This window comes from Salvia hispanica, chromosome 2 (assembly GCF_023119035.1).
Source record: "Salvia hispanica cultivar TCC Black 2014 chromosome 2, UniMelb_Shisp_WGS_1.0, whole genome shotgun sequence".
In the NCBI taxonomy this organism is placed as follows: Eukaryota; Viridiplantae; Streptophyta; class Magnoliopsida; order Lamiales; family Lamiaceae; genus Salvia; species Salvia hispanica.
This window is the reverse complement of record NC_062966.1, coordinates 24,800,236-24,813,298: the sequence shown is the minus strand read 5'-3', so window position 1 is coordinate 24,813,298 and position 13,063 is coordinate 24,800,236. Positions and strand designations below refer to the sequence as shown.

At 39.8% G+C, this 13,063-nt stretch overlaps 2 protein-coding genes across 3 annotated transcripts; both read right to left on the bottom strand.

The window, feature by feature from the left end:
• Window positions 1-2,823: 2,823 nt before the first annotated feature.
• Window positions 2,824-6,298, bottom strand: LOC125206034 (fructose-1,6-bisphosphatase, cytosolic). 2 transcript variants are annotated; one of them, XM_048105305.1, is made up of 13 exons: window positions 6,083-6,298; window positions 5,776-5,941; window positions 5,074-5,121; window positions 4,901-4,975; window positions 4,759-4,820; window positions 4,597-4,663; window positions 4,395-4,508; window positions 4,217-4,303; window positions 3,730-3,800; window positions 3,590-3,655; window positions 3,373-3,459; window positions 3,217-3,292; window positions 2,824-3,035 (listed from the first exon to the last, which is right to left on the bottom strand). In XM_048105305.1, the coding sequence occupies exons 2-13, from the start codon at window positions 5,932-5,934 to the stop codon at window positions 2,925-2,927; spliced, it is 1,023 nt and encodes a 340-aa protein (XP_047961262.1). In that variant the 5' UTR covers window positions 5,935-5,941; window positions 6,083-6,298; the 3' UTR covers window positions 2,824-2,924. The 2 variants fall into 2 exon arrangements, with proteins under 2 accessions (XP_047961262.1, XP_047961263.1); XM_048105306.1 differs by lacking the exons at window positions 4,217-4,303; window positions 6,083-6,298 and having other exon boundaries at window positions 5,776-6,073.
• A 489-nt stretch (window positions 6,299-6,787) lies between these two features.
• Window positions 6,788-7,761, bottom strand: LOC125206562 (glutathione S-transferase T3-like). Its single transcript, XM_048105808.1, has 2 exons — window positions 7,703-7,761; window positions 6,788-7,586 (listed from the first exon to the last, which is right to left on the bottom strand). Exons 1-2 carry the CDS (start codon window positions 7,759-7,761, stop codon window positions 6,788-6,790), a joined length of 858 nt encoding a protein of 285 aa, XP_047961765.1.
• Between the last annotated feature and the right edge of the window lie 5,302 nt (window positions 7,762-13,063).

Below are 13,063 nucleotides of genomic sequence, written 5' to 3'. Positions count from 1 at the left end.
GTGAATAATTGGCTGCACCGAGTGACTGACCCCAGTGCACCATTACTGGGGGACCAAATGTTGTGAGGTTGACTTTCTATCTATAAGAGCATCCACGATAGAAATAGGCTAGCCATAGGCCAACCACTCTCTCTCCCTGTCACGTGAGCAGCACTAAAAATCCATCTGCCACATCAGATTTAGGTCAGCCATAGGTTAGCCATAGGCCAGCCGCAATAAAAATAATTCAAAAACAACTACATTTACGGAATTAGATTTACGATTAAATTGCGGAATTAAATTTACGAGACATATACGGGAAAATTCATTAATTGCATTAAAAAAAATTATATTCATTTAAAAAAATAAATTACATAATAAAGAAAAAAAAACTATCGTCGTGCAGTCTTTCGTGCCCACAACTCTTCAATTATATCCCTTTGGAGTTGAATATGAGCATCCACTTGGCGCATGTCGGCATATTCCTGGAGGCGGCCGACTTCATCGAGAGGTACCCCATGTCGTACGCTAGGGGTGGCCGTTCCGTGGCTTGGACCGGCTTCATCGTCATTGGCCCAACTAGTCGGCTTGTACGCCTTCGTCTTCGACGATCATGTTGTGCATGATAATGCGGGCGTACATTATTTGGGAAACACATTTGACATCCCACAAACGCGTTGGACCCTTAATTGCCGCCCATCGAGACTGGAGCACGCCAAATGCGCGCTCCACGTCCTTGCGCGCCGACTTCTGTCGTTCCGCAAAGTAGGCTTTCTTGTCATCCATCGCGTGGCTGATCGTCTTCACAAAGACGGCCCACCTAGGGTATATCCCATCCGCCAAGTAGTAGCCCACCGGTTGCCGTTGGCCACAAATGAGACGGCTGGACCGATGCCCCGACACTTCTCGTTGAAGAGGGGCGACGAGTTGAGGACGTTGAGGTCGTTGTTCGACCCGGCTACCCCAAAATACGCATGTTAGATCCACAGCCGGTAATCAGCTACGGCCTCGGGGATCATCGTGGGATTCTTTCCCTTGTAGCCGGTCGTGTAGGCCCCTTTCCAGACAGTCGGACAGTTCTTCCACTCCGCATACAATCTATGCTCGCCTAACATCCCGGAGAACCCATGTTGCTCCCCGTGCATCTGCATCAAATTCTCGACAATCTTGGGGAGTAGGGCTTCGAAGGTACTGCTCACCGAAAATGTTTATCACGCCCTGACAGAAATACTTCGAGACATTGCAGAGAAGTCGTCTCACCGATGTGGAGGTACTCATCCCACATGTCCGCCACGCCTCCGTAGGCCAACCGTCCGATTGCCGCCGTGCACTTTTGGATAGGGGTGTGGCCGGTTGCCAGCCGCATCGTGCCCGAAGCGGAAATAAAGATATCGACGCTCCAAAGCGTCAACGATACGCATAAACAACTCCCTGCGCATTCTAAAACGCTGCCTGAACATGGTTCTTTGGAAACCGCGGGTCCGGAGCGAAGTAGTCGTCATATAGCCGCTGATGTGCAGCCTACGTGATCCCGATCAATCACTGCAGCGGTGGACAACCGGTGGAGGGCGAGGTACCGCTCGGGCTGTTCCACCCTTCGCATGTACCGCTCCATCTCGCGGTTCATGTAGGCATCCATAGCCTCGTTCATCCGCCGTTCGTACTCCTCAAGATCCCCACCACTACCACCACCGCTACCACCCGCGTTACTCATCCCTCAATGTTGTTCTTGTACAGAAATTTAGAGAGAGAGAAAACTCGTTAAAACAAGTGGTGCAAATGAAAATGAAACTAAAATCGTGTATATATAGGTTTTCAAAAAAAAAATTTAAAAAAAAAAACGAAAATTGGCGTTGGCCGATCGGCACGCCACAATGGCGGCCAGCGCATAGGCCAGCCCACACCGATTTTTACGCCGATTCGCTGCTGGCCTACTGCAATGGTTCGGCTAGCCGATCGACTAGCGACGTGAATCGGCTAGCCGGCACTGTGGATGCTCTAAAAGAGAAAGAGGTTTAGAATTCATGCCTCATCTTCTCCACATCAAAGCAAAATAATGATTAAAATTACTAATAAATTCTACTCCACTTCGGATTAATAAATGTTAAACATAATTAATACTAGTACTATAATATAATTGAGATTAATATATTTTCATTAACTCTATTTTACTCTATTTGTTATGATAAAACTGAAACGTTTTTTTTTTATATTTGTCGAATTAAAAATAAAACATTTTCTAAAATAAAAATAACATTTTCTCTACATTTTCACTCTCTTTCTTTATTCTCTCTTTTTTAACTAACTATATAAAATCTCGTGTTGAAAAATAAATGTTTTACATTTAATGGGACGAAGGTATAGATATCAGCCGAGAATTTTAAAAGTGATAATACACATTTTCAAATAACAACTACTACTATTTCTAAAGCTCGTCGACTAGTCATGTTTCGATTAAACAAGATAATAATCACAATAAGATTCATGGTTTTGACTAGTTATGTATTCTATTGGTGTGTTTGGTAATTAAAAGTAACACTATCTATCCAGATTACATAGTGGTATTTGGTATGCAAGTTAGTATTCTAAAGTAAATTTCTCATGAACCAAAAATCATCAGTGTAAAATGACTATATATGCTGGGAAGAAAATGAGGTAGATGAATAACATAGGAATAATTCCCCAGTTACAATAATCCATCTTCCATTGGAGTTAGTTTTACCATATCTTTGATAAATATTAGTATCAGATTTTATCTACTTGAAACATGTAATCTAATTTTACAATTTTGTGATGTGGTTATTCATAAACGTGAGGTACAAATATTCAATAAAGCATTATATATAGAGGAGCCAACTGAAACTATATTCTAAAGAATATTATGTATCACTACAGATATGAGTTATCTGCAAACTTGGTAATTGAAAAGTAGAATTACAACTTCTTTATTTTTTCCCTTCAGCAGCGTACAAGGCTTTGATCTCCTCGACATCGTCATAGCTACCAAGGAATATCGGTGAACGCTCATGTATCTTTGTAGGAATCAAGTCGAGTGCCTGCAATAAAAATCTTGTATCAGAGCATCTATCATCTGCCACTGCCTAGACCCCGGATCCAAACACAACCAAAACCAACGAAATTACAAATATGGCACCATATATGAGATTGATCTACACGACTACACCCATCAGACTGCCTGATAACATTTTGTGATTGTTCAAAAATGCAAGCACTTACCCTTTGTTTCCCCGTAAATGCTTGTCCACCGGCTTGTTCCATCAGATACGACATAGGGAAGACTTCATAGAGTACCCTGTTTCACATAAATTTTCATAATAAGTTTATGCGTTTTGATTAGTGACTACATTTTAAATAAGTATCGGAGCTTTGTACCGTAGTTTGCCATTTGGGCTTTTCTTATCAGCTGGGTACAAAAAGATGCCTCCATAGAGCAAAGTGCGGTGGACATCAGCTACCATACTGAAAGCAAGAGCACGAGAATATGAATGTTCAAAACACGAACATAAGTTGGTTTAATCACAGCATCAAGATCAGTGATGATAAAAAAGCATGTGTAGAGAGGTTTCAGCAGATTTAAGTTTTCGTTTACCTTCCAATGTATCTCAGAGATTTTGCTGGCGATCCATCTTGGGGAAACTTGCATTTTTCCACATACCTGGGGTTTGCAAATAGTAAGATACATAAATTTAATTCTACTAACATAAAGGTAATATCTACAATGGCACATACTTTGCGGTTGGTGCATCCCAATTCTTGGCATTTCCTTCATTGACAGAATAAATTTTTCCTTTCTTGGGAATCTGCATCAAGGAATAAAAGTCGAAACCTTGTTAATTGCCAAAGAAATGAAAGTGGTAAAACGTCAAAGAAAACAGAGGCATTGCTTTGGATATGTAAACTTCATGGTTTAGTGGAGACGAGAACTTCAAAATGCGAATTCTGATTTCCTAACCATTTTCATCTTACGCAAAATCGTGTATAAATTAAGTTGAAAGGCTCCTAAACTGTAAGTTGCACTGCATATGCCCACCAAAAGTGTGTGCCAATATCCTTTCTCAGCCATCCACCCAAAATGTATCACTTAAACTTATGGCCGACGGAGGGAGTACTAGAAAACTTTTATCAACGGATTATGTCGATGGTGCACATGCGAGAAGATAATCATATCTGAGGTGCAAAATTGCTCAAACTGGTAATAGGAGGGAGGAGATTTGACCTTAATATCTGGGTGAGTCAATATGAATTCACCAAGAGATGGATCGAGTGTGAACCCATTAACTCCTTTTCCAGTACTAAGAACAAGCTGTATATTAAGAGCAAGGGTGTGACTAAGAATTCATCATGCAAAACCATAGTATTTATCTTCAATTTTATCAAAAATATAATGTACATACCGTGCAAGAGCTTCCATACATACAGTAGCCTGCAGCTACCATATTCTTCCCAGGCTGCAAGACGTCTTCTATCTTTGGGTCAACTCCGTCATTGATTGCATAAATCCCAAAGATCTGAACGTAAGAGAATCACCAAATTAATTAACAAAATATCATGTTTACAACAAATTGTTCTCTGACACTAATTGCTGGGAGATCATACAGTTCCAATAGAAACACCACAGTCGATGTTGGATGATCCATCCAACGGGTCAAACACAACACAATACCTGCATATTCAGAGTGAAGTGAACACCACCACCATATATGTTAACAGACAAGGAATTCAACATAGTATCTTTTAGTTAAGAGTGCTGGCACATACTTTCCACGCAGGGCTGGATCAACAAATGTGGCCTCTTCATCCTCTTCGGAGACAAGGATGCACTGCCAGTGATTCACACATTTATAAGCACAAAGAATTACGTATATATTTCAAGAGTGAAAAGCATTCAAAAGAAATATACAGTCCGGCCACTGCTGACTAAGGCCTTGACAAAGACTTCATTTGAGAGCACATCCAGTTTTTTCTGCTCTTCCCCCTTCATAAACAACAGCAACAAGCTCAAACCCATCATCATAAAACAAGATCTACCACGGATAAAGTATACGCATCCAAATGAATGCTGCCGGAATTTACCTGCACATTGGTCTCTCCGGCAAGTCCTATGAGCTTGGCCAAACCAGCCTGTAAAGCGTAAACAACAATATCAATGGTTTAGATGTAATAATGCAAAAAAAACCAGAGCCCATAATGAGGAATTAGATTCTATCCTGGTCCCCAATCCAACAGGGGATATTTTTCCAAATTACAATCAATAAGGCATCTATACTGTGGTCCAATAGAATCTTTTTTGTTCACTTTTATGAAGCACAGTAAATGCCTAAAAGTGGAATTTGGTGAAACTTGAGAACGGTTTTATCTGGATAAAAAGTTTTTTATCAGCCAAGAACATCATCGTGAAAACACAGATTTCATAAATGGCATTTCACAGCACCCTGTGAATTCATGTTCGTCCATGTAATAATAACTCTAGTCAAAATCCGATTCACTATCAGTAAATTCCATGATCACAAATTGCTATAATACTAGGAAGCTACAATTCTGATGATTTTCAATTATAAACTCAATATGAAATCAAAGATCACCAATCAAAAGGAACACAAATCTGCAACGAGAATCAATCTCATCCTCAGCAAAATCACCTGAATTCACCATCCCAATTTTCAGTGAATATCCCAAAATCCCCAAATCACATCCCCAAAACCTCAAAACCAAAATCCAATAAACCTAATCTCAATATCAATCGACAAAACGAAACAACACAATCGAATTCCAAACCTTGTTAACCGCAGTGCAAACGAATTTGCAGCCGAGAACAATATGACTAAGCAAGATGGTGAAGTCTCCGCGCGATTCCGGGTGCTTGGACTGCTCGTTCAACACATAGCGCGTTATGGTCATCAAATCCGTACGGTGAGCATCCGCCGCGTGATCCATGGCAACACTATACGTACAAAAAAAGTGTATGTATATCTGAATCTGTGAAATTAAGTCCACTCTCTAGTCTATATAAAAATATCCGCCACTCCAACACACATATCTATAGTCACATAGCACATACAAATGGAATGTATCTATAGCCTACAATATTATCTGGTATAGTTGGACCGCGATTCGAGGAAACGAAACGTGACACAGAAAATACGCAGGGGTGTGTGTGTGTGTGGATAGGGATGGGATGAGGCAGTAGTGGAGGGAAAATTGAGGGCTATCTGGATGAATTTAGCGAGCATCAACGGTGACACGTGGTGGCATTTGATCGTCACCGGATAATTACATCAACATAGAATCTGTAATCGATTATTGTGAAAAAGAATTAAATGTTTTGTTTGTTTGTATTCTCCATCTCCATCTCCATCGATAGAATGTCAGTTTGTAGTTTTGTTTGGGTGAGAAGCGGTTATGGCTTTTTTGTGTGGTTTCGTTGGTGGATGACGGCAGCCGTGTAAGCAATCTAGTGTGGGAGGGAACATGGTATGTGCTGTATACATCATAAAAGTACCTTTTTTTTTTCCAAGTCCCCTCCACGTTATTATTCCCTCAAATTAGGAGTTCCAGGCCACAACTTCATTAACACCGCAGGCCACAACTCGGGCCACAATTATTCATTTCAAAACATATTTTAATCGTAAAATAGAATACGTTGAACAATTAAAATCGGGAAAATTCATTGTTCAGTCAAAAAATAGGAAAAGAAAATTACAAATCCTAGAAATTTTTTTTACCGATACTAGAGAAAGAAAATTACCAAACCTAGAAAAAAGAAAATTACAAATCCTAGAAAAAAGAACTATTTTTTCTTCATTTGTGCGCGAAGGTATTCGATCATCTCACGGTGCAATTCGAGCTCGTACTCCGACATTCTCGAGGTATCCCTCGATGTCAACTCCGTCAGCTGGCCCATCCGCAACGTAATACTCATATCCGACATAGAGTCTGATATCTTGTCCAAGGAAGGATTGGGTGGCGGTGGCGGCATAGCGGAGTAGCTCGCAGTTGTCTTTCCCTTTGCTTTCCTCTTTGCCGCCTTTGTGCCCATCGGACGGCTTTCAGTACCAGGAGATGAGAGGAAGAAGTCATCGTTTGTCACGTTAAGGTCGATTGGCGGACCTCCTTCGCTCGAAGTGTAGTGTCCGGCGGCGACTTTGGTTCTCTTCGCCGCCGCTTCAGCCCCACCAGTGTACTTCGGGCTCTTCTTGACAAGCTTCCAAACGTCGAAGTACTTGAAGTGCTTCTTCCCGTCAGCGAAGTAATCTGCCTTGGCCTTGTCCATAAGGTCCATCTCGCTGTGCCCGCTCGGCCACATCCGGACTACGTTAGTCCACTTGCCATTCCACTTGTTAATCTCCTTCTGCACCCGACCCCAATGCTTGCGTAGCTTCACGTAGGTACGCTCGAACGAGCCTTCGGATCGACCAGCGTTGTACTTATCCGCAATCCGCTGCCAGAACGCTTTGCCGCTTTGCTGGTTGTCGATCACAGCGTCCTCGGAGACGTCGACATAGTTCTTGGCCAGCCACATTGTCTCCTGCGGACTGTACTTCTTCGGCCCATCCTCATCGGCAGCCTTGCCCTTGCCCTCCGTGGAGCTGGCTCCATATCGCTGATATCGTACTCATCAGTGCTAACTGGCGATTCCATGTCCACATTGATAGGCAGCCCGGGACTAGGCGTTGCATTTGGATCGGGTGTCGGCGGCACTTGCCAGTTCTGGGAGTTCACGAAATCGTCCATCTGGCATTGGTCGCTGTTAAACCAATCCATAGAACTCAAAAAGTCTTGAAATGCTAGAGGATTGAGAGTGAGAGTTTGTGTGGAAGAGTTACAAAAAATGAGCAAATATAGTGTATAAACAGAAAAACAAAAAAAATTTGAAATTTCGTGGGGACTTGCGGCCCGGCCCAAACGCAATTAATGCCGGGACGGGCTGCATCCGCTGCGGCACGGGCATGCATAACGCCGGCCGGGACGTGACTCGGGAGCGGCCCCGGGACGCAACTGCGTCCTCGGGACCATCCCGGGCCGGGACGCACGGTGCTCCAACACTGTTCTCGGGCCGGGACTCGCGATTTGCGGCCCGGCCTGCCTGCGTTATTGATGCTCTAATAAGCATGTTAATTCAATCACGATTTTGACCAACTTTTCAGAAAACATAACTCGTGGGATTCAACACAGACCAAACAACATTGCCACCAACGTCGATAGATAGAGTGGATGCAGCGTATGTTGACGAAAAATGAATCAGGAGAATGGAGGTGAGCAACGGTTATTAATATTATTGGATGACCAACAAAAAAATAAAAGTGAACAACAATTCCAAATTGAAGCAGAGCTATCACATAATAGAATTAAATGTAATTTTTCGATATTCGTGGACTGATAATAGGCTCAATCGACCCTTGATCACGTATATGTATGGATAAATAATAAATTATTTTCTGATACATTTGCATCAATTTTCAATCTAATGGGGATTGTAGGCTAGCAATTTGGACATGGTCAAGATTTTGGTATTAGGTTTTATACTTTTATTCATGGTCCAATCTAATTATTTTCTTTTGCAGCATCCTACAATTTTAATTGAATGGGTGTGAACTACACGTATTATGATATGTGTTATAAGGAATAAATTTTACTACAAGATAGACTCAACCGAAAAGTTGTGTAGGCAATGAGCTGTAAAATGCAAATAATCAGATTTTATTGCACCGATTAATACAAGTTTAATAGATATGCCCCCCAAGTTGACTTGGTTCGGTGCAATTTATTAATAGTAGAATTCTATCGGTGCAATTTTACAAGATATATAGACTCAACCGAAAAGTTGTGTACGCAATGAGCCGTAAAAATGTCGTTTTATTTATAGAATTCTATCTTAGATTGGATGAGTTATTTATCATATTAAACATGTGTTTATTAGTTAGTAGTATTCACTTATTAAATCTGCGTTCTAGAGTGAAAAATGTTGAGTTATAAACTGATATCATATCGTAGAATAGAGAGAAGATGGAAATAGTATACAAATGTTGTCCAATCCCAATTAATGGAATAAAAGGATCATTGAATTTTTTCCATTAGAGTGTGAAATTATCCACCTTATATATTGTGCGAAAGAGTAAAAAGTGGTTAAATGATGAAAAATGTTGGCAAGTTTATTACTCCCTATTATAAATAAGAAAAATGAAATAATGGGAAATTTCTATTACTATATTTTAGTGGTCTCCATAATTTTGTCTCTCATGACTCATTAATATCTAGAGCAAAAAGTATGAAAAATAAGAAACACTCATATGCGCACACCATAACATATGCACAAATTTATCTACAACTTGCATGGCTTCGGCAAACATGGCTTCATACGATGCACGCCATCCAACAAATATCTTGTACTGTTGTTAAAAAGTATTCCCTCCATTTCGTGACAGTGAAGACGTTTTCTTTTGGCACACAATTTAAAAAGTATTCTATTAAAAAGTACTCCCTTTATTTCCTTCTTTTATGGTTTTTTTTTTTTTTTTTCCTCTGGTGTCATTGCTTTTCTGCTGTTGGTATCTTGTTCTTAGTAGGGCTGATGGTGAGACACTTTGTTGAGGGATGGCTTGGGGTTGAACTGTTGTTGGCTTGTAGTATTTCTTTGCTTAGTTTGATGTTTTTTTGGATAAGTGGCAAGTAGTAGGGGGATTTTGCTTAGTCTTTTTGGTGTGTCTTTTGTTGTTACTTGTTCCTTGGTTTGTTAACGACTCTTTTGCTCGCTGCACCTTCAGCTTGAGCATTTTTTTTGTATAAAAAAAGTAAAGGAAGAATAAAGCGCGAAATGAAAAAGATAGTTGACGAAGAGAGAACACAGTAAGAGAAGAAATATGTTGACTTTTGCTAGAAAATGAAATGAGTGTTAAGTTGTTTACTTTTTATAGAAAAAGGAAATGACTTCACCATTTTGGAATGTACTAAAAATGACAAAATGACTTAACTCTTACGGAACATAGGGGTATAATTACTACTACTATTATCCAATTTTATGAAAATAATCATACGAAGTGTTATTTGCATTTAAGAAAATCATTTGCTGTTGAGAAAAGCATAGTTTCATATCATGATTTATGTGCTTAATTCAGTGTGCTACATAGATCACAAAAATTAATCACCACTTTTATTTCAAAATGTACACATCTTAATATAATGACTCATGTGTTCGATTATGATACGTACATATCTATATAGTACAATGACTTCAAAATATTAATATTAGTGATTATCTCATGCATTGACTTAAAAAATATAGTGAGCCATTGCTATGTAACTTCAAATCTCAATCAAATACACTGTTAATAATTAATCTGTCAAACACTATGCATTGACTTCAAAATATATAGTGACTCATTGTTATGTAACTTCAAATTTCAACTAAATAAACTGTTAATAATTAATCTGCTATATTATACATGATCCTTTCCAACTTAATAAACTTGTAGTATTTCATTTTGGAACTTCTTACTATTAAAGTCCTTTCCCCAATTAACTTTGATTAATTGGATCCTAAGTTTTTTTTATTGTTAGCAGCCCAAATTAAGATTGATCCTAACAAGTTGACCTTGGCCGATGCAATTATTAGCCTAATTTGTTTACTTTTTTGGCCGACTAACATGTGGCTCTTCTGATGTATTTACTCTTTTGTTTATTTGGATATTTTTTGTTGTCTTAACATAATAATAAGCACTAATAAAGCTACAAGTACAACATAACAATATTTTGAAATCTTCTGCCTTTACTTTTCGCTTTCGTTTATACTCTCATCGTTCCTGAAAATTTATCACCTTTCACTTTTATTATTTTTGATAGTAGAATCACATCACCATCTATTACATTTCTTGAAATCCATATTGGATCAAATAATAACAAATTATTAGGAACGAAGGGAGTATATATTTTCTCTGTTTCCTTCAAGTTTTTAACGACTTTGTTAACTTTGGACTACAAAATATTATTTGTAATAAAAAAGTAACAACTAAATATAGAGGATTACAAAAAAATTTTAGGACAAATGGAAACACCAATTTTGGACTTTAGTCATTTATTTAAAATGTTATCACTTAAATGTGGTAAGAGAAAACTTTTGCACTTGAAAATAGGAAGTACGTGGGCCACCAACTATTCAGGCCCAATCATTGAATTTGGGCCAGCAAAGCCCAACTCAGATACATGTTTGCCACTTGCAACCAATCTCTACTGAGTTGCATAGAGAAATAGAATGATGGTAAATATATTGATTTATCGTTGAACTGGCTGTTCTAATCGATCGACATATAAGCTCTGTTTGTCCGATATCATTTTCAATTTTTCAAAACCACTTATTTTGATCTAAAATCAAGAATCATAGGGGAAATAGCTTGAAACTGTCCCAAAACTGATAGTTTTGAATCAGAACCATCATTTATTTTTCTGGGTAAATTACAATTCCACTCTTTTGGGAACAAAAAAAGTCAATTCTAAATCGAATTCGTCAATTCTTGAACGGACACGGGAGAACTTCGGTAGATATACCAACTTGCAATATTTGCTAACTTGCATTTGATTTTAGTATCAGAGCATCCCCTCCGTTAGCTAAGAGCACGGAAGTGGGCCCAAACCCACTTTTACTCCTTATCCTTAGCTAAGAACACAACACCCACATCTGTGCTCTTAGCTAAGGACAAGCTCAAGGGTCCCACCATTCTATTATTCAATTTAAATACTTCAATTACTAAAAATATTTCTACATTAAAAAATAAAAAATTACATAATTAAAATCCTAAAAAATAAAAATTACATAATTAAAATCTTAAAAAATAAAAATACATAATTAAAATCTTAGAAAATAAAAAAATACATAATTAAAATCCTACAAATTAAAAATTACACACGTGGAAGACTAGTCCTCTATCCCCAATTGCCTCTTGAGACCCCGGTCATTTGCTCATGTGTTGCATGTTGCTCCGGAGTCATTTAGACGTATCGTTCAAATAGAGTTGACCCAAGAGGGTCCACAACGTGTTGTTCGGAGGTGGAGGAGGCACAAAAGGAGCGGGAGCGGGGGCGGATGGAGTCGAGGACTACCCAGTACCCAAGTTAGTTCCGGCAAGCTGGGTAGCCACATCATCGGAGGCGCCGTCGGATAGGGCTACCGACCTCGACCGTTTGCTGGAGGAGCTGGAGGAGGATGCTACTACGCCGCCCCTATACTTCGGATGTTGGCGCCCCTCCTGCCAACAATCGAGGTACTTGAACGCTTTGAACTCCATGCATTGGTAGGTCGCCAAGGCGGCAGTGATGATGTCGAGCTCGCTCGTGCCGCTCCCCGCCGACCGCTCTTCTTGGAGGTAATACCCCTGGAACTTACCGATTGCGTCGTTGCATCTGAAGATGCAATTGCGCACCATACTATCATTGCGATAGATGGTTCCCCCCCCGGAGTTTCATTATAAAGACGAGTGATGCGCCACCAATACGTTTCCCCGGTTTGGTTCGTGTCAACTTCCGGATTTCGGAGACTGCCAAGTAGGCTTTGAACATCGCCATCATCTCACCCGGAGTATACGGGGTGCGGGTGCCACGAGTAGGAGGAGTAGGAGTAGGAATAGAGTTGCTGCTCCCTCCCGATCCGGGTTCGGGTGCCCACCCGAACCCGGAGGCATTTTGGTCGTGCACCGGGTAAGGATGGTAGCCACCCAGAACTTGCAAACCTTGGGTTTGAAGAGGGGCCGTAAATTGCGTTTCCGGACTAGGGAATGAATCGGAGTCGAACCAATCGTGGTTCCAACCGCGATTGCCGGAGGGGTGATCGCCGGAGCCGGACATTGTGTAGTTTGGTGGGAATTTAGATGAGAGAATATGAGAAAAAAGATGAGAGAATGTAGATGATAGAATAGATGAGAATGTTTTTTTTTTTTGTTGAAGTGGGGGTATTTATAGATGAAAATGTGAATTTTGGGGAAAAAAATTGAAAAATAAATTAAAAGTGGGTAGAAAACGGATATAATTTTTTGGGAAGTGGGAAAATATTTTTTTTTAAAAATTAATTTCGAATTTT